Raw genomic sequence first — 27716 nt, 5'->3', positions numbered from 1 at the left:
TGGATTAGAAAGTATGCAGATGATACTAAGATATGTGGCGTTGTGGATAATGAAGCAGGTTTTTAAAGCTTGCAGAGAGAATTAAGCCAGTTAGAAGAGTGGACAGAAAGATGTCAGATGGAGGTTAATGCTGATGTGTGAGGTGCAACATTTTGGTAGGTCTAATCAAAATAGGACATACATAGTAAACAGTAAGACATTGAAGAATGCAGTAGAACAGAGTGATCTGTGGGGCATAGATAATAGAATGATGGTGAATAGTCCCCTGAAGGTGGAATCTCATGTGGATAGGGTTGTGAAGAAAGATTTTGGTATGCTGGCCTTTATAAATCAGAGCATTGAGTATAGCAGTTGGGATGTAATGTTAAAAATATACAAGGCATTGTTCAAGCCGAATTCAGAGTACTGTGTACAGTTCTGTTCACCGAATTATAGGAAAGGTGTCAATATAATAGAGTACAGAGAAAATTTACCAGAATGTTACGTGGGTTGCAGCACCTAAGTTACAGAGAAAAGTTGAACAAGTTAGGTCTTTATTCTTTGGAGCGTAGAAGTTTGAGTGGGGACTTGATAGAGGTATTTAAAAATATGATGGAGATAGATGAAGTTGATGCGGATAGACTTTTTCCATTGAGAGTCGGGGAGATTCAAACAAGAGGACATGATTTGAGAGTTAGGGGGCAAAAGTTTAGAGGTAACACAAGTGGGAACTTCTTTACTCAGAGAGTGGTAGCTGTGTGGGGGAGCTACCAGTAGAAGTGGTAGAAGCAGGTTCGATATTTTTTAAAAAATGGATAGGTATATGGACGGGAAAGGAATGGAGGGTTATGGGCTGAGTGCAGGTCGGTGGGATTAGGTGAGAGTAAGCTTTCAGCACGGACTAGAAGGGCCGAGATGGCCTGTTTCCATGCTGTAATTATTATATGGTTATATAATAACCATCCAGAAATTATATTACAGGATGAACAAGCAGGACTAACTCCCTCAAGAGATATAACCATTCCCAACACCCACATCTCCCTCGACCAATGGAGCACCTCACAACAGGTATTGTTTCTGTCATCAGTCAGACAACCTAATTATTTTCTGTCAATCAGCTTCAAAATGTTCCTATTTTGTTATTTGTTTCCACTTCCTGCTGCTGATTCCCTTCTCATAATACGTTCTTACCCCAACCATCTTCCAGAGCCACAAACTCTACCCTGTGCAGACCTGCCTCTGGCTTCTGACCATGATTCTTTGAACATCCAACTGATGGTTTCCGATTCTAATTCCAGTCTTTAAACGACACTGGTGTTTTCAACTATCCTTTGTTAGTAGGAAAAATGACCCATAAAATGGAAAAGAGTCGTGATTATTGAGGTTAACTACCAATGTCATTCTTCCTCATCCAGAGATCTGAGGGGTGAAGAACATGTCAGACAGAACTGCAGTCAGCTCAACTTCTTCAGTCCACAGAGAATTCAAGGGAAACCTCTTCACCCACAGAGTGGTGACTATTTGGAACCCATCACCACAGGGAGAGCGAGAGGTGAATAACAGGGGATGATTTAAAAGGACTGTCGTGGAATTGAATCTCAGCAAAGTCCAGGCGGCCTGAGTTGACTCTCTACTGTGCACTACGTGTGTTATAATTTCACTAAGTACCAGAGACAGAGTTTAAAATAGAACTGATTTATTTGTCACAGATGCAGAATATTAAACTCCAGTCCTATTAAAGGTGAATGTGCAGCAGAAGAAACTCCTCCCATGCCCAGTGACCAGGGTGCAGAACTGGGTGTGGTGAGCAGCAGCAATGATTGCAGAGTTCAGCACCGACAGTCAGTCTCGAAATTGCATTCAGCAACGGTGATGGACACACATCCAGTGAACAGTCTCTCCAGTGTGAACTCAATGATGCACATTTGGTTGATTTGACTGAGAGAATCTCTTCCCAAAGTCCGAGCAGGTGTCTGGAGTCTCCCCGGTGTGAACTGAGTAGTGTGCTCGCAGGTGGGATGACTGAGTGAATCCTTTTCCATAGTCTGAGCAGGTGAATGGCCTCTCCCCAGTGTGAACTCGCTGATGTACCTTAAGTTGAGATGACAAAGTGAATCTTTTCCCACATTCTGAGCAGGTGAACGGCCTCTCACCAGTGTGTACTAACTGATGTCTCAGTAGGTGAGAGGACAACGCGAATCGCTTCCCACACAATGAGCAGGTGAACGGCCTCTCTCCAGTGTGAACTCGCTGATGTGCTTGTAGGTGGGATGACTGAGTGAATCCATTCCCACAGTCCGAGCAGGTGAATGGCCTCTCCCCAGTGTGAACTCGCTGATGTGCTTGTAGGTGGGATGACTGAGTGAATCCTTTCCCACAGTCTGAGCAGGTGAATGGCCTCTCCCCAGTGTGAACTCGCTGATGTGCTTGTAGGTGGGATGACTGAGTGAATCCTTTCCCACAGTCTGAGCAGGTGAACAGCCTCTCCCCAGTGTGAACTTGCTGATGAATCTCCAGTTGAGATGACGAAGTGAATCTTTTCCCACAGTCCGAGCAGGTGAACGGCCTCTCCCCCATGTGAACTCGCTGATGTACCTTAAGTTTATATGATGAAGTGAATCCTTTCCCACAGTCTGAGCAGGTGAATGGCCTCTCCCCAGTGTGAACTCGCTGATGTGCTTGTAGGTGGGATGACTGAGTGAATCCTTTCCCACAGTCTGAGCAGGTGAACGGCCTCTCACCAGTGTGTACTAACTGATGTCTCAGTAGGTGAGATGACAACGCAAATCCCTTCCCACAGTCTAAGCAGGAGAATGGCTTCTCCCCAGTGTGAACTCGCTGATGCACCTTAAGTTTATATGACGAAGTGAATCCTTTCCCACAGTCTGAGCAGGTGAACGGCCTCTCCCCAGTGTGAACTGACCAGTGTGCTTGTAGGGTAGCAAACTGTGTGAACGCCTTCCCACAGTCTAAGCAGGTGAATGGCCTCTCCCCAGTGTGAACTCGCTGATGTGCTTCTAGGTGGGATGACTGAGTGAATCCTTTTCCACAGTCCGAGCAGGTGAACGGCCTCTCACCAGTGTGAACTCGCTGATGTACCTTAAGTTGAGATGACAAAGTGAATCTTTTCCCACACTCTGAGCAGGTGAACGGCCTCTCACCAGTGTGTACTAACTGATGTCTCAGTAGGTGGGAAGACAACGCGAATCCCTTCCCACACTCTGAGCAGTTGAACGACCTCTCCCCAGTGTGAACTCGCTGATGTGCTTGAAGGTGGGATGACTGAGTGAATCCTTTTCCACAGTCTGAGCAGGTGAACAGCCTCTCCCCCGTGTGAACTCGCTGATGTACCTTAAGTTGAGATGACGAAGTGAATCTTTTCCCACATTCTGAGCAGGTGAACGGCCTCTCCCCAGTGTGTACTAACTGATGTCTCAGTAGGTGGGAAGACAACGCCAATCCCTTCCCACAGTCTGAGCAGGTGAACGGCCTCTCCCCAGAGTGAACTCGCTGATGTAGCTTAAGATTAGATGACAAAGTGAATCCTTTCCCACAGTCAGAGCAGGTGAATGGCCTCTCACCCGTGTGAACTGACTGATGACTCAGTAGGTGAGCTGACAACATGAATCCCTTCCCACAGTCTGAGCAGGTGAATGGCCACACCCCGGTGTGAACTCGCTGGTGAGCCATTAGAGTGGATGACTGAGCAGATAAATGGATTCCCCCCGTGTAAATTGACAGCATGTCAGTCGGTCAGATGATCGATGAATCTCTTCCACAGTCTGAATAGGAATAATGATCGAGTGAATCACTCCCCACAGCCTGAGTAGGAATAACGATCGAGTGAAACTCTCCCCCAGTCTGAATAGGAATAATGATCGAGTGAATCACTCCCCACAGCCTGAGTAGGAATGATGATCGAGTAAATCCCTTGTTCCACTTCTTAAATATCTGGACATAGACAACAAAACAGCGTGTTGTGTTTGACCTCCCCGTAGATAATTTCCTTGTTGTTTTTAACCTGAAAAAGATTTATAGTACATCAATGGGTGAAGGACAATATGTCAGACGAGATTACTTGAGGTGTCAAGGTGTGATCTGGCATCACACTGTTACAGTGAAGTTCAACCCAAGTTGGAGAGAGAAGTCATCTTCCAGCTGGGCACAGTGCTGGTATCTGGAATGACCATCAAACTCTCTGATGATCTTCCTGTGTCTATAAGAATCGGGCATTTCTGCCGTCACCAATCTGTGACCTGGCTCAGTTTGACTCTCTCCATTGGTATTATTCTCTGTTTCCACTGAGCTGCAAGAGTGCCTGTCCGCAAAGTAACTGAACACTCTCACACAAATACCCTTTGTTGACGTGCAGCTGGGATTTTCTTTTATCTATTGTCAATGTGAAGTGCCACAGTTTTGAAGCCATGTAAACGTTTCCTGCCCAGATGAATGGTTGGTCCGCACAGCTGTTAAAAGGAATTAAAAGAATAATCATATTATTTCAGGTTCTTGTCACAGTCATAGAAAAGCACAACACAGAATCAGGCCCTTTGGCCCATCTAGTTTGTGTTGAACTATTTAAACTGTCTGCTCCTGTACCCCTGCCATCCAGGTGCCTATACAACCCTCTTAGAAGTTGAAACTGACCTCGCATGGACCAGCTGGGTTTTCTGCTCATTCCACACCCGGATGACCGTCAGTGGAAGAAGTTTCCCCTCATGTTCCCCTTAACATTTCACCTTTCACCCTTAACCCATGGCCTCTGGTTGTAGTCCCACCCAATCTCAGTGGAAAAAGCCAGCTTGCATTTTCCCCATCTATAACCCTCATGATTTTGGTACGTCTCTGTCAAATCTCCCCTCAATCTTCTACATTCCAAGGAATTCCAATTTTGGGGGATATTAACTTGCGAGTGGATTGGGGAAATCAGGTCAGCACTGGATCTCAAGAGAGAGAATTTGTAGAATGTCTCTGAGACTGATTTTTAGAACAGCTTATTGTTGAGCCCACTAGGGGATCAGCTGTACTGGATTGGGTATTGTGTGATGAAACAGAGGTAATTAGAGAGATGGAAGTGAAGGAACCCTTAGGAGGCAGTGATCACAACATGACTGCGTTCCTGTGAAATTTGAGAAAGAGAAGCTGAAATCCGATGTGTCGGTATTTCAGTGGAGTAAAGGAAATTACAGTGGCATGAGAGAGGAACTGGCCAAGGTTGACTGGAAAGGGACACTAGCAGGAAGGACGGCAGAGCAGCAGTGGCTGGAGTTATGTGAGAAGTGAGGAATGTGCAGGACAGATATATTCCAAAGAAGAAGAAATTTTCGAATGGAAAAAGGATGCAACCGTGGCTGACAAGAGAAGTCAAAGCCAAAGTTAAAGTAAAGCAGAGGGCATAGAAGGAAGCAAAAATTAGTGGGAAGACAGGGGATTGTGAAGTTTTTAAAAGCTTACAGAAGGAAACTAAGAAGGTCATTTAGAGGGAAAAGATGAACTATGAAAGGAAGCGAGCAAATAATATCAAAGATGATACTAAAAGCTTTCTCAAGTATATAAAGAGTAAAAGGCTTTGTGAATAGATATAGGACTGATAAAAAATGATGCTGGCAAATTGTAATGGGAGATAAGGAGATGGCGGAGGAACTGAACGAGTATTATGCATCAGTCTTCACTGAGGAAGACATCAGAAATATACCGGACATTCAAGGGTGTCAGGGAAGAGAAATGTGCGCAGTCACAATTACGACAGAGTAAGTACTCAGGAAGCTGAATAGTCTAAGGGTAGATAAATCTCCTGGACCAGATGGAATGCACCCTCGTGTTTTGTAGGAGGTAGCAGTGGAGATTGCGGAGGCATTAGCAATGATCTTTCAAAAGTCGATAGTCTCTGGCATGGTTCCGGAGGACTGGAAGACTGCAAATGTCACACTGCTACTTAAGAAAGGGGCAAGGGAGAAAAAGGAAATTATAGACCTGTTATCTTGACAGCGGTTGTTCGGAAGTTGTTGGAGTCAATTGTCAAGGATGAGGTTACGGAGTACCTGGAGGCATATGACAAGATAGGCTGAACTCAGCATGGTTTCCTTAAAGGAAAATCCTGCCTGACAAACCTAGTGTAATTTTTTGAGGGAATCACAAGTAGGCTAGACAAGGGAGATGCAGTGGATGTTGTGTATTTGGATTTTCAGAAGGCCTTTGACAAGGTGCCACACGAGGCTGCTAAACAAGATAAGAGTCCATGGAATTACAGGAAAGTTACATACGTGGATAGAGCGTTGGTTGATTGGTGGGAAACAGAAAGTGGAAATAAAGGCAATCCCATTGAGTCCTGACGAAGGGTCTCGGCCCAAAACGTGGACAGTGCTTCTCCTTATAGATGCTGCTTGGCCTGCTGTGTTCCACCAGCATTTTTTGTGTGTTGTTTTATAAAGGCATCCCATGCTGGTTGGCTGCCGGTTACCAGTGGTGTTCCACAGGGGTCCGTTTCTTTTTACGTTGTGTATCAACGATTTGGATTATGGAATAGATGGCTTCGTGGTTAAGTTTGTTGATGATACTAAGATAGGTGGAGGGGCTCGTTGTACTGAGGAAACAGAGAGTCTGCAGAGAGCCTTGGATAGATTGGGGGAATGGGCAAAGAAGTGGCAATTGAATTACATTGTCTGAAAGTGTATGGTCATGCACTTTGGTAGAAGAAATAAACGGGCAGACTATTATTTAAATGGGGAGAAAATTCAGAGTTCTGAGATGCAACGGCACTTGGGAGTCCTTGTGAAGGATACCCTTAAGGTTAACCTCCAGACTGAGTTGGTGGTGAAAATGGCGAATGCAATGTTGGCATTCATTTCTATAGAGTATAGGAGCAGGGATGTGATGTTGAGGCTCTATAAGGCACTGGTAAGACATCACTTGTGTGCAGTTTTGGGCTCCTTATTTAAGAAAGGATGTGCTGACATTGGAGAGGGTTCAGAGAAGATCCACTGGAATGATTCCAGGAATGAGAGGGTTAACATATGAGGGACGTTTGACCACTCTTGGACTGTACTCATTGGTGTTTAGAAGAATGCGGGGGGACATCATAGAAATATTTTGAATGTTGAAAGACATGGACAGAGTGGATGTGGCAAAGTTGTTTCCCATGGTGGGGGAGTCCAGTACGAGAGGACATGACTTGAGGATTGCAGGGCGCCCATTCAGAATGGAGATGCGAAAACATTTTTTCAGCCAGAGGGTGATGAATCTGTGGAATTTGTTGCCACCAGCGGCAGTGCAGGCCAAGTCATTGGGTGTATTTAAGGCAGAGATTGATAGGTATCTGAGTAGTCAGGGCATCAAAGGTTATGCTGAGAAGGCGGGGGAATGGGACTCAAGGGGAGATTGGATCAGCTCATGTTGAAATGGAGGAGCAGACTCGATGGGCTGAATGGTCGACTGCTGCTCCTTTGTCTTATGGTGATTCCTGTGTATGCACCCTGGAAGCCTCAAGAAACGATAATGATCATGAATCAGGCCACAGATAGAAAAGAAAATCCAGCACAGTTTGCTCAGTGTGTCCAGAGTACTACACAAATGTTTAATGCGACTCCGTAAGATTTATTCGGTCTCTGCTGCATGATTCTGACAGCTGATGAGGGGCGGAAATGGAAGGCAGAATTGAGATACCAAACCTATCAGGAGTTACAGGCGGAAAACCATAATGAGAATGAACAGACAGACCAGATCATTCAAGCATTGGAAAGGGCTGTCCAGCAACCTGTAGCATCACTAAAGTACCTGGATGCAAACATAACCCTGGGGAAATCAGGACCAGACTATTGGGAGTGATTTGTGGCCTGCTACGGCACTTTCACAGGAGACCAAACATTTAATGATGGGAATCTGTCCCCCCTGTTCAATGCCCTACTGCTCCAATGCTTACCAACTAAGTTAGCCAACATGATTAAAACAAATAATATGGACTGGCCTGACAATGACTGAAAGAGAATGCGACGAGCTTTGACATATTATTGGGACCCGGCTTTTGAATCCCGATCAACCCCGAAGGGAACTAATATTTAAAATGAACATGTTCAGCAGGAAGGATGCGAGCGGGCTACATCTGGGGATCAGAAATGGGATCAAAAACCTACCAAGGGACAGATGGGGACAACAACCCGTTTAGAAATGGACAAGCAAGGATGCCTCCTACTCTGAGTATCATCCCTCAGGAAGAGCCCAGTGTAATATTGACAGGTGCTGGAATTTCAATTCCGTTTATGATTGATATGGGGCAACCACAACCAGTCTCGATCAGAAAATAGTATCAGAAAAGGGATTCCAGCTAAGGCACGGAACGTACGTATTCACATACCCAGCCACAGCAGGTGGAATTCCAGGGGAAGCAGTGTGAGGTTTCATTTACTGTCACCACCAGACGGGGGTGTAATCTCGTAGGGAGAGACTTGCTCTGTCTGTTGGACGTCGAGATTCTATGCACGGACAAGGATATCATGCTGTTACTGCGAACAACTGATAGCTTCCTCTGACCACCCAGTGGTGGGCACTTTATCTGGACTCCACCTCATTTGAACCCCTTCTGCCAGGGGCCAGCTCTCATGTGACTCTGTGTTATAACCCTACGTGGTGCTCAACTGAGGAAAACTAATATTTTGCACCCCTCGAGGGACAGAAATTCCCAGTCATGGTGATTGGAGAGGATAAAGGAAGAGACGGAATTGCATTTCTGGCCAAAGTTCCAAATTTCTTTTGGCGACAGACAGGACTGGTGGTTCCCCATACCACCTTCAGGGTTTGCCCTGGGTTCAAGCCAAAGAGCCGAGGGCTCCTTGCCCACACCCTGACGAAACAGGCCTCCAGCACTGACGGAGACTGGCAAAATTGGTCCTCTTGAAGATCAGAGTGGTCACCTATGAATGGAACCAAAAGAAATTGGGGGGATCTTAAATGTATTTTTTTGCTCCTGTATTTACTAAGGAAATTGGCATGAAGTCAATGGAAGTAAGGCAAACAAGAATTAAGGTCATGGAATCTATACAGAAAGAAGAAGAGGAGGTGCTTGCTATCTAGAGGCAAGTCAGAGTAGATAAATCTCTTGGACCTGACAGGGTATTCCCTCGGACTTTGAAGGAGACTAGTGTTGAAATTGCAGGGGCCCTGGCAGGTATATTTAAATGTTGTTATCTGCGGGTGAGGTGCTAGAGAATTCAAGGATAGCTCATGTTGTTCTGTTGGGTAAAAAAGACTCAAAAAGTAATTCAGGAAATTATAGGGTAACTTTGACGTCGGTCGTGGGTAAATTATTGGAAGGGGTGCTAAGCGATAGGATCTACAAGTATTTAGATAGACAGGGACTTATTAGGGTGAGTCAACATGGCTTTGCATATGGTAGGGCATGATTAACAAGAGTGTTTCAAGGAGGTTACAGGAAAATGGATGAAGGCAAGGCAGTGGATGTTGTCTGTATGGACTTCAGTAAGGCCTTTGACAAGGTCCTGCATGGGAGGTTAGTTAGGAAGATTCAGTTGCTAGGTATACATGGAGAGGTAGTAAACTGGATTAGAAATTGGCTCAATGGAAGAAGCCAGAGAGTGGTAGTGGAGGATTGCTATGCTGAGTGGAGGCCTGTGACTAGTGGTGTGCCACAGGGATCAGTGCTGGGTCCATTGTTATTTGTCAATGATCTGGATAATAATTTGGTAAATTGGATCAACAAATTTGCTGATGATACAAAAATTGGAGGTGTAGTGGACAGTGAGGAAGGTTTTCAAATCTTGCAGAGGGATCTGGACCAGCTAGAAAAATGGGCTGAAAAATGGCAGAAGGAGGTTAATACAGGCAAGTGTGAGGTCTTGCACTTTGGAAGGAAAAACTAAGGTAGAACATACAAGGTAAATGGCAGGGCACTGAGGAGTGCAGTAGAACAGATGGATCTTTGAATACAGATACAAAATTCCCTAAAAGTGGCGTCACGGGTAGATAGGGTAGTAAAGAAAGCTTTTGGTACATTGGCCTTCATAAATCAAAGTTTTGAGTATACGAGTTGGAATGTTATGGTGAGGCTGTATAAGGCATTGGTGAGGGTGAATTTGGAGTATTGTGTGCAGTTTTAGTCACTTAATTACAGGAAGGATATTAATAAGGTTGAAAGAGTGCAGAGAAGGTTTACAAGGATGTTGCCGGGACTTGAGGAACTGAGTTACAGAGAAAGGATCAATAGTTTTGGACTTCATTCCTTGGAGAGTAGAAGAATGAGCAGGGACTTGATAGAGGTATATAAAATTATGATGGGTATAGATGGAGTGAAAGCAAACAGGCTTTTTCCACTGAGGCTAGGGGAGAAAAAGAACAGAAGACATGGGTTAAGGGTGAAGGGCGAAAAGTTTAAAGGGAATATTGGGGGGGGGCTTCTTCACAACTGGTTCTGACAGAGGCATAACTGGTTCTTCTGGGCACATTCTGTCTCACTCCCAACTATTTCCTACCTTCCTTTGTGCAGGTATGTAATGTCTAAAGGACCAGTGTTTGAGTAAATGAGACTCACCAAACTTTCTCCTGACTGAATCACTGGAATCTCCGAGTCAGATGGGTCCTCTCCAGTCGGTGCTCTCAATCCTCGGGCTGGTTCACTTGTTGCTGTTCCCTCATCTTCAGTCGTGGTTTTTCTTCCAATAAATCTCTAACTGCAGGTCTAACTTTAACATGTAAGATAATGAAGCACGTTAACAATGAAAAGGAGGACCAAACATTTCTGTTTAATTTTTCTAGGAACAAAACTCACTGAAATTTAAACATTGAAGGTAAATATAATGATCTCAGTGAACAAGCTTTTATTGTCCCTCACATGACACAGACGATATGGGATAAGAAGGAGCCGTCATTCAGTCATGGTAAGACATAAGACACAGGAAGAGAATTAGGTGATTCGATCCATATGGTCTGCCCACCATTCAAACACGGCTGATTTTCATTCCAACACCATATTCCTGTCTTCCTCCTGTTAGCCTGAAGGTACTTAGCAATCATGAATATATTAATTTCTGTCATAAATACCAGAAACACTCAGCAGGTAAGGAATAGCTTACAATACAATTCAATTAATAACATTTCATCAGAATGACTTCAAATATTTTCAGTTTTTAGTGTAGATCTCCAGCACAGCTGCCTGATTTCCACTGTGTGACAGTGAGGTGGGGGGGGGGGGTGCGGGGGAATTTCCAAACACAGTTTGAACACCAATCTCTGGGTCTATTTCTACTGTTGTAAACACAGAACAGCTCATTTACTCACAGCCTCTCCCTGTGAGGATGGAAGTGGGAATCATCCTCTCCTCAGACTGGCAGTCATTGCTTCCAAAGGAACTCCAGAAACAAACATCTGAACCAAGACCAGAAATACTCACTCAACACCTCATAAGCCCAAGCAGCTCGATCCCCAGGTCCATTTTACCTGGATGAAAAACTATGATATCCCAGGACCCAACCTCACAGAGTCACACAGCTTAATCTGCCACTCACCGACCCTGAGAGTCTCACACATTGTCCTCCCATCTCTCACTGGGTAGTGCAATCCGGGATTTCCATACAACCAATGTCCAGCTGCTCGAAGAAGGACATCCATCCAGCCCCATCTGTAGAAGCACTAACCAAAGTCCAAGCCAACACAACAACAGTTCCATTTGCCTGGAATGCCAATCACAGGATTAGAGCCCAAGCACCAACTCTCCCAGTACTCTTTGCTGCCAGTAAAATGCTGCAGTGTGTCAGCCCATCACTGTTCATAAACTAGCATCTCCACACCAATGCACAACAGAAATGGGACCTGATGACCCTCCGGCATTCCAGCTAACAATAACCGATTCTGGAAATGATCAGCGAGGCCAAAGGGACAAAAGAACACTTCACAATGAAGACAAGGGTTGGAAGAAAGTTTGTTGATATATAACATTGAGGAGGTGGGATACAAGGCGGACTGAGGATGACCCAGATGGTTGGTGTACATCACTGAAGCGGAGTTGGGTGTTGTGAGGAGACTGGGCAGAGGTTGAACAAGATGAGCAGATGGAAGCAGGTGGGAGAAGGGATCAAGGACGATCACTGATGGTCCTCCAGCAACACATAGGTACTGAATGAATAGTACATACTATCGTACAAAAGATTCTAAAATGACAGAATTAGCAAAAATAACAAGAACTTTGCCAGATATACTTTGACCCTCACCAGATTTTTATCAACACACCATAGAAAGTTTCCCATCCGGACACTTCACGCTTTGCACGGTAACTGCTCCATCCATGACTGCGAGGAAATGCAGAGACCTTTGGATACAGAGCAGCACATCACAGAAACCATCCTCCCCCCGAGACTTCCCAGTCCCTCGGTAAAGCAGGCAGTGAAATCAAAGATCCCCACAACCTGGGTCATTCTGCTTCCTCACCCACCCCAATCCAGGAGAAGACACAACAGCCATAAAGCTCCAGGACAAATGTGAGGAGCCTCAGGAAGCGAGACGAGTTCGGGCAAGTTGGAGGACGAGTGACCGCCCATCTGGAGATTGTGAACATGCACAAAGAGATCGTTACATCTGTGGTTATATGGAAGGGGCAAATGGGATCACGTGACCGGGCGGTCTAACATCCCAGGCACAGACTCCAGCTTCCCAGCATTCTGTGGAAATAAACAAACTTGCCCCTCACATCTCCTCTCACCTTAAATGTGTCAGACATTTCAACCCTCAGGAAAAACATACCCTCTGTCCACTCTATCTATTCCTCTTGTAATATTATAAACGTCCATCCAGTCTCACCCCAGCCTGCGCCGCTCTGGAGAAATCAACACAAGTTTGCCCAGCCTCTCGTTATAGCTCATGCCCTCTAATCCAGGCAGTATCCTGGTAAACCTTTCCTGCGCCTTCTCCAAAGACCCAACATCCTTCCGAGAATGGGGGCGACCAGAACTGTATGAAACACTCCAGATGTGGGCTAACAAGTTTTACAAAGCTGCAGCACAACTTCATGACTTTTGAACTCAGTGCTTCAACTAATAAAGACAACCATTGCATTTGCTTCTTAACCACCCGATCAATCTCTTTCAGGGAGTGATGAACTTGGAGTCTAAGATCCCTCTGATCATCGACATTGTTCGGGGTTTTGCATTTAACACTGTACTGTCTCATACATTCAGGGGTGCAGTGCTATCAGAGCTCACCGGAGCGCCGCTCTGACACCTCTGGAAAAAAGTCAAAATAAGCAAGTACGGAATTTAACAACCCCGGATATTAAATAGAGGGAATTTTACGGAAGCGGGTGTTGGAAAGTGTTGGCTGGTGGGGAAAAAATACCACTAATAACATTAGGATATTTGATCGTTTTTGGTGAAATCCTGGAGCTGTGACTGCTTTTTATTTAGGTATTTGTGAAATTCCTCCTCGCTCGACCCATTGGCCGAGGAAGCTGGGAAATCCCTGTACACAAATGTGAGCATTCTTCCGCTCTTTGCAATGGGTACCATTGGATACCATGAAGGAGCTATATTCAGCAAGGAATGAACATGGAAACCCAAGTTTAAAAGTTAAAAACAATGAAAGAAAAATTCACTGCTCACTTATCTTCGATCTGACTTTGATCAAAAACACAAGTTAATCATCCAAAATCCTCTTCGAAACCTGGATAAATTTAGTTTTATTTTCCAAGCCAAATGGAAAACAAGACATTTCTGGGATTTAAGCTAGTTTTACGTCATTTCAATTATCATTAATAGCAGATCAACCCCTTGGCCTCGCTCCACCAACTGTAGCTGATTGGAAAGAGGCTCTTTTTCCCTTTGTGTTGAAAGGAAGAAGAATAATTTAGTGAGGTAATGAATGAGACAAAACACATTTCCAAACCTCCCAAATGGTTGCTCTCCTCCCCTCTTAACATTTATGACTTTCAAAATATAATCTTTTCTATTTGTATAGATGCGATAATAATAAAGATTCAAGCTTGTTTAACTTTTTATATATTTAAAGACTAAACAGTGTCTGTATCGGTCTAACCATGTCATGTGAGGATATTGTGAGTATCGACACTCACAGGTACACTTCCTGTCCAACCATTTCTGCGAGACAAACAGTACAAGGCAAAGTTGACAACCTACAGCTTTTGAGACTAATATTCAGCAATATTCGTGGCTTTAGCAATAGTTCATCAGAGTTTCTTTTTTCATACTTGATTACTTGGTTCCAATTTAGGGGCTAAAAGTGTAAAAACTGAATTGCTTTATTTTTGTTATTTTTATACCTCTGAGGAACACTGCTAAGTGCTGCGGCCGTCTGCTCTGACTCAGTCGTATTAGTAAGGCTACATCTGTGGTGGTCCGTGGATTACTCGCTAATCCTAAAGTACATTTTTCTCACTTACAACCCTGTGTCTTCGAAGCAATCAAAGTTATTTTACTTGCTTGATAATTATATTCTATGATAATCAGTTAAGTGCAACTGTGTAATACTTTGTCATATTATTAAATTAAGAATTTTATGTTTAATTGTACCAGTTATACACTGAAATCTAGTGATAGGCTAAAATCTTGTTAATGTTTTAGCTATAACTATATTTCTGTGGAGCTCTGAAATTCATATATTCCTTTCATCTGGTTTATTGCTTGACATTACAAGAAGCCCTATATATGTCACACCCAATTTGTGTACCTGCTCATTACACGAATGGGGCAAGGAAGTTGCCCAGTACATGAAATGAGCAGGTACACAAATTGGGTGTCACAAACTAAGGGTGATTAATAAGTTCGTGGCCCAAGGTGGAAAGATTCAATTTTACAAAACTTAGCAATTTTCAATTATGTCAAACAGAAATACCACAAAAGTTATTAACTTCAAACTTTCTGCATAATCACTCAAAGAGTTAAACTACACGTGCAGATACCGAACGCTGTATAACTTCAGGCCTAACTTAGGCCACGAACTTATCAATTACCGCCCCCACCCCAACCCCAACCCCCCCCCCCCCCCCCCCCCCCGGTACTGCTCCAGCACCTAAAAAATTGGCACTGCACGCCCCCCTCCAGCCGTCCGGCAGAGCTCGGGCCCAGACCTTTCCCAATGCAACCGGCCCCCGAGTTACACAACACCGGGATCATTCCCTACTCACCCCTGCTCGAATCGGAGAACCGCCAACAACAGAACTCGGCACCGCGCATGCGTTCAGCAGCGTTCCTCCACAGCGCCACCGGCTGCCGGAGGTCTGCACATCGTCGCCGACAGCCGGAGACCCGCACAGCGCCACCAGTGGCTGGAGATCCGCACAGCGCCACCAGTGTTCGGAGGCGGGACGGACAACGGAGAGGTAAAAAAACGACAAAGTCTGCAGATCCTGAAAATCCAAAGCAATACAAACAAAATGCTGGCCGAACACAGCAGGCCGGGTAGCAACGGGAATGGAAATCGGATTGAAAATGTTTGGACACCGGGAAGTCCCGCTTGGAGTGGATAGTTCAAAGGTTAGTTTATTATTAAAGCAGGTATCCATAAATAACGCTGAGCTTTGTTTCTCCATAGAACCACGAAACAGAGAGAGAGCATGAAAGTCGTTCACAGAGAAAAATCAAACTTCCACCCCACCCCCCGGATCAAGAAGAGCGGGATCCCAATCATCAAACACCAAAATCCACCTCTCCGCACAAAAGGGAACAATAATATCGACCCACGATAAAAAAGAAAACACCCCTACCCCGCACAACTGCGGAGGAGCCGGTGTCACCAGTGTCGAGGCGGCCGCACCGGGAGCAGCGGACACAACGAACGACCCCGGAAGATTCACAGGTGAAGTGTCGCCTCACCTGGAAGGATGTTTGGACAACGGAGAGAGTTCAGCCGTCCGGCCCTTTCACTGTGACACCCCGAACTCCACATCAAATCCGTCCAAACGAATCTGGGCCAACTTTAATGACCAATAAATATAATTTTTCTCAGCGATCAGCTGTATGAATGATCCCCTGACTCTGAGAGGAAGGGGTATCTATGGTCCACAATGTCAGGGTGTTGAGTTTACCAGGAGACAAAGACTGCAGGGACTTGAGGTTTTCTGTTCACTAATACACTGTGTGTGGACCCCGCTGGCAATTCTGGTGTTGTGACCCGAATCGAGACAAACACCACGCTGCCCACTCCACCAACAACACGGCACAGCCGGACACATAACAGGGGACTTTACATCCCACAACACTGGATTCAGTGATGAAACCCGTCATTAATGTTGTTGTCCCAATGAAAAGTCCATTGAGGTGCTTTTAAATGCCAGCGCTCTCCCACAGGTGACGTCACACAGCTCCTCCCCCCACGCGCCTGACGTCACACATGGGCTCCCCACACCGGGATCTGCCCTCACGTGCGCTGTCTTACGTCACCCACGCGCTGCTGTGCTCGAGCTTTATCGGTTTAACGGCTGGACTAATAATCACGTGACCAGCCCCTCCCCCACCACTGTCAACAGAGGTTTCAGGAGTTGCGCTATTCCCATTGGTGCGATGCGATGTCAATCGCTGGTTACAACCAGTCGCGGAGGCGGACAAGCCGAGTGGGCGTTACCCCGCTGAGTCCGTCTCCCACTCGAGCGCCGACCGCCTCCTCAGAGCGGAGAAAACCTCAAAGTAAATGTCCGCTTTCTGATTTATTTCCATTTCCCTTCGAGGGAAGTTGGGGCGTTTGTGAAGCGTCTCCTGCGGCCGGAGTCTGATGTATCGCTGAGAGGTAGGAGGAGACCGCTCGGCCCGTCGGTTCGATGCCGGTTCCCCGGGGAGGGAGGGAGGGAGTGGGGGATTTTCTTGAAAGGATGAAGATGGTGAGAGAGGGAGCGGACAGGATGTTTGGCCCGGTGGGGACAGGAGGGGCTCATCTGTGGAAATGTCTGAGCCCACGGTGGTGTCGAGCAGAGGGATTCACCACATGGGGGGGAAACACCGGCAGACCGTTGTCCTGCAAGCGGGGCCAATGGGCCGGGCAAAGTGACAATTATTTGGGCTTTATTGAGATTGTGCCTGGAATATGGTGTAAAATCCCGCTCCCCATACTAACACGGGTTATACAGACCAAAGAACAAACTGCCGGAGGAACTCAGTGGGTCGGGCAGCATCTGTGGAGGGAAATGGACCGTCAACATTTCGGGCCGAGACTCTCCCTCTGGACTGAGAGTGGACGGGAAATAGTCAGAGAATAGAGGTGAGGGGTGGGGATGGGGCAAGATCCGGGGAGTGAGAGGTGGATCCAGGTGAGGGGGAGGTGGGAAGGTGGAAATAGTGATGGGTGGGAGGTGATTGGTTGGGGCAACACGGGGCTGAAGAATATGAAAATTCCATAGAGGATTAACAAAGAGGTTAGAGAGTATTTGTTATAGAGAGTGCAATGAAGATTCACCTGACTGATCCCTGGTGTGGTGGGGTCATCATATGAAGAAAGATCAAATGTGATAACCCTTTCATTTAGAAAAACGAAGACTGAGAGGTGAACATTGAAATGCACAACATCATTACCGGTTGAATCAGGGATCCCAGTCTCTGAAACAGGGGTGGACTACCCGGGACTGAGATGAGGGGAAATGTTTCCACTCCGAGGGTGGTGAATGTCTGTAAATCCCCACCACAGAGGGCGATGATTCTACCCAGAGATTCTACACCTTCCAACCCTATACAACCTCATTATAATGAGTTTATTTAATATTTTACAAAAAGAGCCACACAGCCCTACTACCGGCTCATTATTTCAAGAAACATATAAGTATCGGGGAAATGAGAGGACCTGCAGATGCTAGAAATGGAGAGAACTACACATAAAGTGCTGGAGGAGCTCAGAATGTCAAGCAGCATCTCTGGATGGGAATCAACATAAAGAAGAGTCTTATAAAAGACTCTTCTTTATGACTCGATACCCACGTATCTGGAATATCAACAAGCAAAGACAATAGAAAGTAGTGTAAAATCCAGAAAACCTTTGACAAAATTTAGTTCATGGCTTCAAAAAAACCTGCCAAACAGAACTCAATAGGTAACAAATACAACAAAGGCAATAAACACTTGCATCAATACCGAGATTGACTTTTTTAATGAAAATATCTTGGTCCCATTTCAATCAGTAACATTTACAAAGACAAATAAGAACTGAAGAGACTTTAGAAAAGTCTATTTACACGAAGTCCCACTTAGATTAACAACTACCTTGGACAGAAGGAGGAACAGGAATAACACACATGAAAAAAAAAATCACACAACAGTCAGATAAAACCTAAATATATATTTTCATCAAAAATAAACAGGATTCAGCACTCCATGTGTGTATATGCAATCATGATAAGAAATATAGACCGGAAAGCTTAAATGAGAGGCCAACTGAGAACAATAAGTCATCACTCTGGAAGAAAACATTAACCAGTGGAATGAGTATGACCCTCCATGGGAGACATCCCAATGATCTGAGCAGACTAGATGGTGTGAAGGAAGCATCGAGCACCTGACTGAGAGTTGGAGACCTCTTCCCAGAAACAGAGGGGTTCCTTGCAGAAATGCAGGACAAGGTGTTTAAGAAAAAGAAAAAAATCTGAAATACATGCAATACAAGCAAACAAGACACTAAATGCAGAAAATGCCAAGAAAAACCAGAGACAATTCAACACATTCCAGGATCCTGCAGCAGTTTAACTCAATCTGATTACTTATGCAGGTACAATCAAGTGGCAAATGTCATTCACCAAAATCTTGCTTTAAAATACAAATGGGTGAATGACCACAGTAACTTCATTAAGGCACCATAAATTCAAGCCTGATTCAGTTAAGGACATAATCTCACAATTTATATGATAATCAATACATTATTACAGATAGGATCATCTCAAATAACCATTCAGATATAATTTTACAGGATAAACACCAGGAATAACTCCCTCAATAGGTATAACCATTCTCAACACACACATGTGCCTCGACCAATGGGGCCTCTCACCACAGGCATTGTTCATCAGTCAGACAACAAAATTATTTTGTCTGCCAATTAACATCCAAATGTTGCTACTCTGTCATTCGTTGCCATGCCCCACTGTTGATTCCTTTCTCCTCATCATACGTTCTTACCAGAACCATCGGCCAGAGTCCCAAACTCTGCCCTGTGCAGACCAGCCTCTGGTTTCTGACCCTGCTCCTTTGAACTTCCAACTAGGCTTCCCATTCCAATTTAAGTCTTTCGAGGACAGTGGTGTTTCCAACAACCCTTTAGAAGCAGGGAAAGTGAGTCATAATGTGGAAATATGTTGTGATTAAGGAGGTTAACGAACAATGTCATTTTTCATCACCCCAGAGATTAGAACTGCAGTCATCTCGACTTCTTCAGTCTGCAGAGAACTTAAGGGAAACAACAGAGGAGGATTTAAATGGACTGATGTGGAGCAGATTCACTGGCCGGGTTCAGCAGGCCTGAGTACACCGGTTGTGTTATAAATTCACTAAGTACCAAAGACATAGTTTAAAATAGAACTGGTTTATTTGTCTCAGATGCAGAATATTAAACTCCAGTCCCATTAAAGGTGAATGTGCAGCAGAAGAAACTCCTCCCATGCCCAGTGACCAGGGTGCAGAACTGGGTGTGGTGAGCAGCAGCAATAATTGCAGAGTTCAGCACCGACAGTCACTCTCGAAGTTGCATTCAGCAATGGTGATGGACAAATATCCAGCATGCAGCTCATTGAAACTTTCTCTCCAGTTTGAACTTGGTAGTGTGTCACAAGTGTAACACACTGTAAGGTGTCACTGCTAATGTAACGGCCTCTCTGTAATGTTTCACTGCTGAGGTAATGGCTTCTCTGCAGCAGCAATGTTTAGGGTAAGACCAGAGATAACAGGGTTTTGGAGTGTGGGACTATCTAATGACAGAAATGTTCTTCCTTGTGAGTCTGGAAGAGAGATTTTCATGGCCTTTTGCTGGGGAGAGATGAGAAGACGTGAATGGAGAGAGTGGGCCCATTTTCTTTTTTTTTGTTTTCTTTACTAACCCTATAGTCAAAGTAAGAATTATAAATCTTAATAGTTTAATCACATATTATGTACCATTTGTTACTTCAGGTGTCACATAGACGCAAACCTATAAAACTACCAGCAACAATTAAGCACACTTGGAGTCTGGTTTTGCAGTGAACAAACACTATTTTATTGGTAACTACTAATAATAGTGAACTTAAACCAGATAATCCAAGGGTTAGCAATGTTATGCATATATAGGTGTGAATAAAGGTTTCCCCCAGTATCTAAAGGTACAGCGTTCCTATGAAACCATTTGTAAGCCGAAATGTCATGAAGCGAAGAAGCAATCACCATTAATCTAAATGGGAAAAGATTTTGGATGTTCCCAGACCCAAAGAATAACCCACCAAATCATACCAAATAGCACATAAATCCTAAAATAACGCTAACCTATAGTAAAAGTAGGAATGGTATGATAAATATACACACTATATAAAGTAGAAATATTGTATGTATGTGCAGTTTCACTGAAAATCGGGAAGATAGTGAACTGAAATCGATTTGGAGAGAAAAAAAATCAGCACGTACACACATGCGTACACAACTGCCGCACAAGACTTCACGGTCACAGTAGTCTTTCTCGGGGTAAACTCACGTATAAAGCAGTCATCATCTTTATCGTAAAAGCGAAAATCCTCTTTGGTTAGCAAAAACAGGTACTAATGTAGGTCTTTCGTTACAGTGAGCTGTCGTAAAGCAAATGTCCGAAAAATGGGAGCCACCTGTATATAAAATCCAAAACCGAGGTGGTAAACGACATAGTCTTACGATGAAGTGGTAGGTTCAATTTAGTTCACAAGATTGGAGGGGGAGGGAGGAAGGGAAGGAGGCAGAGGGAGAGGGAGATGTAACAGGTGTTGTCGACCTTTTCCAATGCCCATCAAATCTTCCAAGTTAGCCAGACGTGACCAACTCAAGAGCACCTTCTTCAAGAGAAAGTCTCCCAACCCAGGTAAGGGTTAGACTCTCCGGTAGATCCCACAGGGTCACTCTTACACGCACTAACAGCCACAGATCGATTCTTCTTTATCGATCCTCAAATCCCACCCTTGTGGGTACAAGAAAGTCCAACCAGCAGAAACTTTCATCACTAGCCTTTGTGCGTCCGCATGTCCTGCGAGAAAAGCAGTTACGTGTGTTTAAATACCGTTGTGCTGAACACCAGCTGTCCATCACATAGCTCCGCCCCCTCTCTCTGTAAGAAGTCGCTTGCTTGTTCTGTGTCGGTAAAGGATCATTCTGACCTTGCTTAACCACACAGAACATAAACATTAGCTGGTCACCATAGCAACCCAGCACTTCTGCAGAAATCCAACAGCGTGTCCAACGTCAGTCTCGGTTCTCTTTGCCTTTTAAAGAGATAGTCCACAGAAAGTATGAACCCCAGGGACACATTACACAGGGGACACATCACACAGTATCCACCCAAACGAGATTCTTCAGTTTGGCCAAAGGGGCTATAACCCCCTCTGTTAAGCTGCCAGAAGAACTGAGAGCTACATAAGATTAGATGATGGAGTGAATCGCTTTCTACATTCACAGCCGGTGAATGGCCTCTCCCCAGTGTGAACTCAATGATGCACACTGGTTGATTTGGCTGAGAGAATCTTTTCCCAAAGTCCGAGCAGATCAGTCTCTACCCAGTGTGAAGTCGCTGGTGTGTCTTTAGGATGGATGACTGAGTGAATCCTTTCCCACAGTCTGAGCAAGTGAACGGCCTCTCCCCAGTGTGAACTCGCTGATGTACCTTCAGGTGGGATGACGAAGAGAAACCCTTCCCACAGTCTGAGCAGGTGAACGGCCTCTCTCCAGTGTGAACTCGCTGATGTATCTTCAGATGGGATGACGAAGCGAATCCCTTCCCGCAGTCCGAGCAGGTGATTGGCCACTCTCCGGTGTGAACGCTCTGGTGTGCCTTCAGTTGAGATAACTGAGTGAATCCTTTCCCACAGTCCGAGCAGGTGAAAGGCTTCTCTCCAGTGTGAACTCGCTGATGTACCTTCAGTTGAGATGACTGAGCGAATCCCTTCCCACAGTTTGAGCAGGTGAATGGCCTCTCTCCGGAGTGAACTCGCTGATGTATCTTAAGTTGAGGTAATTCGGTGAATCCCTTCCCGCAGTCTGAGCAGGTGAACGGCCACTCTCTGGTGTGAACTGACCGGTGTTTCAGTAACTTATATGACGAAGTGAATCCTTTCCCACAGATTGAGCAGGTGAATGGCTTCTCCCCCGTGTGAACTCGCTGCTGGTGTCTCAGTAAGTGAGCTGATGAAGTGAATGCCTTGCCACAGTCCAAGCAGGTGAATGGCTTCTCCCCAGTGTGAACTCGCTGATGTACCTTCAGTAGAGATGATGAAGTGAATCCCTTCCCACAGTCCGAGCAGGTGAACGGCCTTTCCCCAGTGTGAACTCGCTGATGTACCTTCAGTTGAGATGACTGAGCAAATCCCTTCCCACAATCTGAGCAGGTGAACGGCCTCTCTCCAGTGTGAACTCGCTGATGTATCTTCAGTCGAGATAATTCAGTGAATCGCTTCCCACAGTCTGAGCAGGTGAACGGCCACTCTCCGGTGTGAACTGACTGGTGTCTCAGTAGCTGATATGATGAAGTGAATCCCTTCCCACAGTCTGAGCAGGTGAATGGCCTCTCCCCAGTGTGAACTGACTGGTGTCTCAGTAGCTTATATGCGGAAGTGAATCCCTTCCCGCAGAGCGAGCAGTTGAATGGCCTGTCCCCAGTGTGAACTGACTGGTGTCTCAGTAACTGAGATGACTGAGTGAATCCTTTCCCACAGTCTGAGCAGGTGAACGGCCGCTCCCGAGTGTGAACTCGCTGGTGAGCCATTAGGTCAGATGACAGAGTGAATGCTTCCCCACAAATTCTTCAGATGACCAATGTGAACTGACTGGTGTGTCCACAGGTGGGAAGACCCACTGAATCCCTGCTCACACACAGAACAGGTGAATGGCCTTGTCCCAGTGTGAACTTGCTGATGTACCTTCAGTTGAGATGACTGAGTGAATCCATTCCCACCGTCTGAGCAGATGAATGGGCTCCCCCCATGTAAACTAATGGGCGTGCCAATTGGTCAGATGATCAAGTGAATCCCTCCCCACAGTCTGAGCAGGAAGGATGATCGGCTGAATCCCTTGCTCCTGTTCTTAAATATCTGGACAGAGACAGCAAAACTGGCGTGTTGTGTTCGAGATTCCCGTAGGCAAATTCCTTGTCATTTTTAACCTGTAAAAAGATTTACAAAATCCATCAATGGGTGTAGGACAACATTTCAGATGAGATTACTTGATTGTCAAGGTGTGACCTGGCATCACACTGTTACAGTTAAGTTCAACCCAAGTGGAGACAGAAATCATCTCCTGACGCTTTTCCTGTCTCTATAAGAATGGGGCATTTCTGCCATCTCCAATCTGTGACCTGGCTCAGTTTGACTCTCTCCATTGGTATTATTCCCTGTTCCTGCTGAGCTGCATGGGTTCCTGGCCCCACAGTAACTGAAACAATCTCACACAAGTAGCCTGCAATCCGTTCCATGCACCCACAACTCTCAGTGTAAATAAAGTTACCCCTGACATCCCCTCCGTATCAACATTCAAGCACCTTAAAACTATACCCCTTCACATTAGCCATTTCAGCCCTGGGATAAAAACCTCTAGCTATCCACACGATCAGTGTCCCTCATCATCTTATACATCTGAAAAAGACTCTAAACATAACAAAGATATTATACATTTCTTTGAGGATTTGTTGGGAATAGACAACATTATGACAGTATAGATAGGGTACAGGTAAGCAGCTTTTTCCACTGAGGATGGGTGCGATGACAACCATAGGTCATGGGTAAGTGGGGAAGTGAAAATTTAATGGGAACATTTGGAAAAGCTCTTTACTGAAATGGTCGTGAGAGCGTGCAGTGAGATGCCAGCACAAGTGGTAAATATGAGTTCGGTTTCATCATTTAAAAGAAGTTTGGATGGGAGCCTGGATGGTAGGGGTATGGAGGGCGATGGTCCCAGTGCAGGTAGTTGCATTAGACAGTTTAAATGTTTGTTTGGCATTGACTGGATTGAGTACCAATGCTGAGTTCCTCTGGCATTTTGTGTGTGTTGCTTGGGATTTCCAGCATCTGCAGATTTCCTCTTCTTTGTGATTGGAGGTAGAACAAAAGTGATTTTCTCAACTGGTGATGTAAAAGATTTTGTTCCCTTTCTCTGAGTTCCTAATCCTTGCATTTAGATAGCTGGAGCTCAGCTCTGTCTGAGAGATCCATCGGTTCCCATTCCCTCATCAGCCGGAAGCTCCCCGGGGCCCGTGTACGGATCGTGGGGCTGAGAGAGAGGGAAGAGAGCAGGACTGTCCCGGGATTGTGGACTATGATGTCTGGATTTCACAGGAATTATCCTGAAGCCGGTGTTTAAGATAAAATCACCGACAATCGCTCTTACCTGCATCCGACATTTTCAATGCCTTCAGTGTGCTGCGCGCATGCCTAATACTCGGGGACGTCCTCAGCCTGACGCCTGCGCATTTCATCGACAGCGAAATTTTTAACTCATGGCCCTATGGGTAATCAGGGTGCCATTAAAAATTTGTGCAGGAACCGGTTCAAGGTCCATACTTTACTTTTTATTTCGTGTGTATCGAAAAATCTGCAGCTGTTTTAACGCAGAAAGCAGCTCCCATAAGCAATATACTCAATATCAACGCGCATCTAATGCCAAAGTAAAATGCGGTTATAAATCACAGGAGATTCTGCAGTTGCTGGGAATACAGAGACACATACACACAAAATGCTGGAGGAACTCTGCAGTTCAAGCAGCAACTAAGCAGCGGAGTACACAGTCTAGGCGTGCTGAAGAGGCTCGGTCTAAATGTTGTCTTTTCATGCCTCTTCACAATTGCTGCCTGACTGTTGATTTCCACCAGTATTTTGCAGAAATTAACCACCTTTTTTTTTCGATCAACCAGTTTCCAAATGCTTCTAATCTTTCTTGTGTAGTCACATCCTGCTGGTCTGATTCCTCCTTCTCGTAAACTCTAGACCCCATCTCTCTTTGCAGCCCCAAAGCCTGACTCAATCTGGCAAATCTTTGATTTTTGACTCTGCACCATCGACTGATCTGTCAGACTTTAGAGGTGCATTGTGTTACGAAACTGCAGGTTCATTTTCTGCGAGTGTCGCTTTAAGTGCCTGAGTGAGAAGGGTCTTTGACGTAAAACACAAAGGAGGAGGGGGAAGGGAGGGGGAGGGGATGGGGAGGGGATGGGGAGGGGATGGGGAGGGGATGGGGAGGGGATGGGGAGGGGATGGGGAGGGGATGGGGAGGGGATGGGGAGGGGATGGGGAGGGGATGGGGAGGGGATGGGGAGGGGATGGGGAGGGGATGGGGAGGGGATGGGGAGGGGATGGGGAGGAGATGGGGAGGGGATGGGGAGGGGATGGGGATGGGGAGGGGATGGGGAGGGGATGGGGAGGGGCGAGAATGTCAAAACCACAGTGAGCTCATCATCTTACTCAGACTGGAGAAAATTATGCGGGTGTACAAGATGATGAGAGGCATTGGTCACGTGGATAGCCAGAGGATTTTTCCCAGGGCAGAAACGGCTAACACGAGGGGGAATAGGTTTAAGCTGCTTGGAAGTAGGTGCAGAGGAGATGTCAGAGCAAAGTTTTTTTTAAGCAAAGAGTGGTAGTGGTGTGTGGAATGCACCGCCAGCGACGGTGGTAGAGGCGGATACAATAGGGTCTTTTAAGAGACTCAGAACGGTACATGGAGCTTAGGAAAATAGATTTCGATGATTCTATGAAATTCAAGGGAAATCTCCTATCCCACGGAGTGGTGACTAGTTGCAACCTGTCATCTCAAGGAGAGTGAGAGGGGAACGGCAGGGGTAGATTTTGATGTACGGATGTGGAACAGAAACATGGGCAGGAACCAGATGGGCCGAGTGGCCTTTCCAGTGTACATTGTGAGTGTGGTAGAGACAGTAAGTACCTGAGACATGGGATTTGATACAAAACTGTTTTATCTTTCACAGATCCACAGTATTAAACACCAGTCTAGTTTAAGGCTAACATCAGCAGAACAGACTCCTCCAATGCTCAGTGACCAGGGGTCAGTCCTGGGTGCGATGAGCAGCCGCAAGAACTGCAGAATCTGACAGTAACAGTCCCTCATGAACCTGCAGCTGCCTTCAGTCACCGTGATGGTTAGACTTTTAACACAGAGGTGATTTGAACTTCCTCCCTGATGTAGGAGGGTTCAGACCGAAGATGTAGGGGAGAAGGAAAACAAAAAGGTAATAAACTTGCGTGCACCGTGAGGGATAAGCAGAGAGGAAGAGGTGGAGAGTTTCTTAAATGCATCTATTTTAATGCTACGAGCATTGTCAGATAGGTGGATGAGGTTAGAGCATGGATTGAGACATGGAAATATGATGTTGTAGCTATTAGTGAAACATGGTTGCAGGACAGGTGTGATTGGCAACTAAATATTCCTAGATTTCGTTGTTTAAGGTGTGATAGAATCGGAGGGGCAAGAGGGTGAGGCGTTGCATTGCTTGTCCGAGAAAATATTACAGTGGTGTTTTGACAGGACAGATTAGAGGGCTCGTCTAGGGAGACTACTTGGGTGGAATTGAGGAATGGGAAAGGTGTAGTAACACTTATAAGGGTGTATTATAGACCACATAATGGGGAGCGAGAATTCGAGGAGCAAATTTGTAAGGAGATAGCAGATATTTGTAGTAAGCACAATGTTGTGATTGTGGCAGATTTTAATTTTCCACACACAGACTGGAAGTCCATTCTGTAAAAGGGATGGATGGTTTGGAGTTTGTAAAATGTGTGCAGGATAGGTTTTTGCAGCAATACATGGAGGTACCAACTAGAGAAGTGGCAGTGTTGGATCTCCTGCTGGGAATGAGATAGCTCAGGTGACGGAGGTATGTGTTGGGGAGCACTTCGGGTCCAGTGATCACAATATCATTAGTTTCAATATAATTATGGAAAAGGATAGGACTGGACCCAGGGTTGAGATTTTTGATTGGAGAAAGGCTGACTTTGATGAAATGTGAAAAGATTTAGGAGTGGATTGGGACAATTTGTTTATGGGAAGGATACAACAAAGAAATGGCGTTCATTTAAAGGTGAAATTTTGAGGGTACAGAATCTTTATGCTCCTATTAGGTTGAAAGGTTAAAAGTTCTAGAGAGCCATGGTTTCAAGAGATATTGGAAACATGGTTCGGAAAAAGAGATCTATAATAAATATAGGCAGCATGGAGCAAATGAGGTGCTCGAGGAATATAAAGAATGTAAAAAGAATCTTAAGAAAGTAATTAGAAAAGCTAAAAGAGGATATGAGGTTGCTTTGGCAAGTAAGGTGAAAATGAATCCAGAGGGTTTCTACAGTTATATTAATAGCAAAACGATAGTGAGGGATAAAATTGGTCCCTTAGAGAATCAGAGTGGACAGCTATGGGGGAGATTTTGAAAAATTATTTTCATTGGTATCCACAAAGGAGAAGGATATTGAATTATGTAAGGTAAGAGAAACAAGTAGGGTAGATACGGAAACTCTGATGATTAAAGAAAAGGAAGTAAGGAGCTTTTAAGGAATATAAAAGTGGACAACTCTCCGGTTCCTGACAGGATATTCTCAAGAACCTTGA

General features: G+C 45.2%; 2 protein-coding genes across 8 annotated transcripts in view; both read right to left on the bottom strand.

The window, feature by feature from the left end:
• LOC132389607 (zinc finger protein 235-like) overlaps positions 1-27716 on the bottom strand; it is a 106575-nt gene that overhangs the window by 9319 nt on the left and 69540 nt on the right. For 4 of the 7 annotated variants that reach the window (XM_059962097.1, XM_059962095.1, XM_059962098.1 and 1 more), the window contains exons 3-4: positions 24489-24603; positions 18019-23268 (exon numbers count right to left, since the gene is read on the bottom strand). In XM_059962097.1, the coding sequence (XP_059818080.1) occupies positions 21664-22872 (1209 nt within the window). In that variant the 5' untranslated portion in view covers positions 22873-23268; positions 24489-24603 and the 3' untranslated portion in view covers positions 18019-21663. Of the gene's footprint in view, positions 1-18018; positions 23269-24488; positions 24604-27716 lie in introns of those variants that run through there. The other 3 variants (XM_059962100.1, XM_059962096.1, XR_009510618.1) reach the window with 2 other exon arrangements.
• LOC132389598 (gastrula zinc finger protein XlCGF57.1-like) lies at positions 1577-19094 on the bottom strand. The gene is made up of 3 exons (XM_059962082.1): positions 19052-19094; positions 15119-15340; positions 1577-3275 (listed from the first exon to the last, which is right to left on the bottom strand). The coding sequence occupies exons 1-3, from the start codon at positions 19092-19094 to the stop codon at positions 1891-1893; spliced, it is 1650 nt and encodes a 549-aa protein (XP_059818065.1). The 3' UTR covers positions 1577-1890.

This window comes from Hypanus sabinus, unplaced genomic scaffold (assembly GCF_030144855.1).
Source record: "Hypanus sabinus isolate sHypSab1 unplaced genomic scaffold, sHypSab1.hap1 scaffold_61, whole genome shotgun sequence".
NCBI classification, from domain to species: Eukaryota; Metazoa; Chordata; class Chondrichthyes; order Myliobatiformes; family Dasyatidae; genus Hypanus; species Hypanus sabinus.
The sequence above is the reverse complement of the archived record's forward strand: the minus strand, read 5'-3'. Positions and strand labels throughout refer to the sequence as shown.

Excerpts from the sequence above, each read along its gene's own strand:
- LOC132389598 (XM_059962082.1), bottom strand. The coding sequence starts at position 19,094 with ATGGTTCTGGTAAGAACGTATGATGAGGAGAAAGGAATCAACA. Across the intron at positions 15,341-19,051 it reads TGAGGAGAAAGGAATCAACA|GATCTGCAGACTTTGTCGTT; the intron begins GTGGGGCATGGC and ends TTGGATTTTCAG. Across the intron at positions 3,276-15,118 it reads GTTCTCCGATTCGAGCAGGG|AAGGATTCACTCAGTCATCC; the intron begins GTGAGTAGGGAA and ends CAGACTGTGGAA.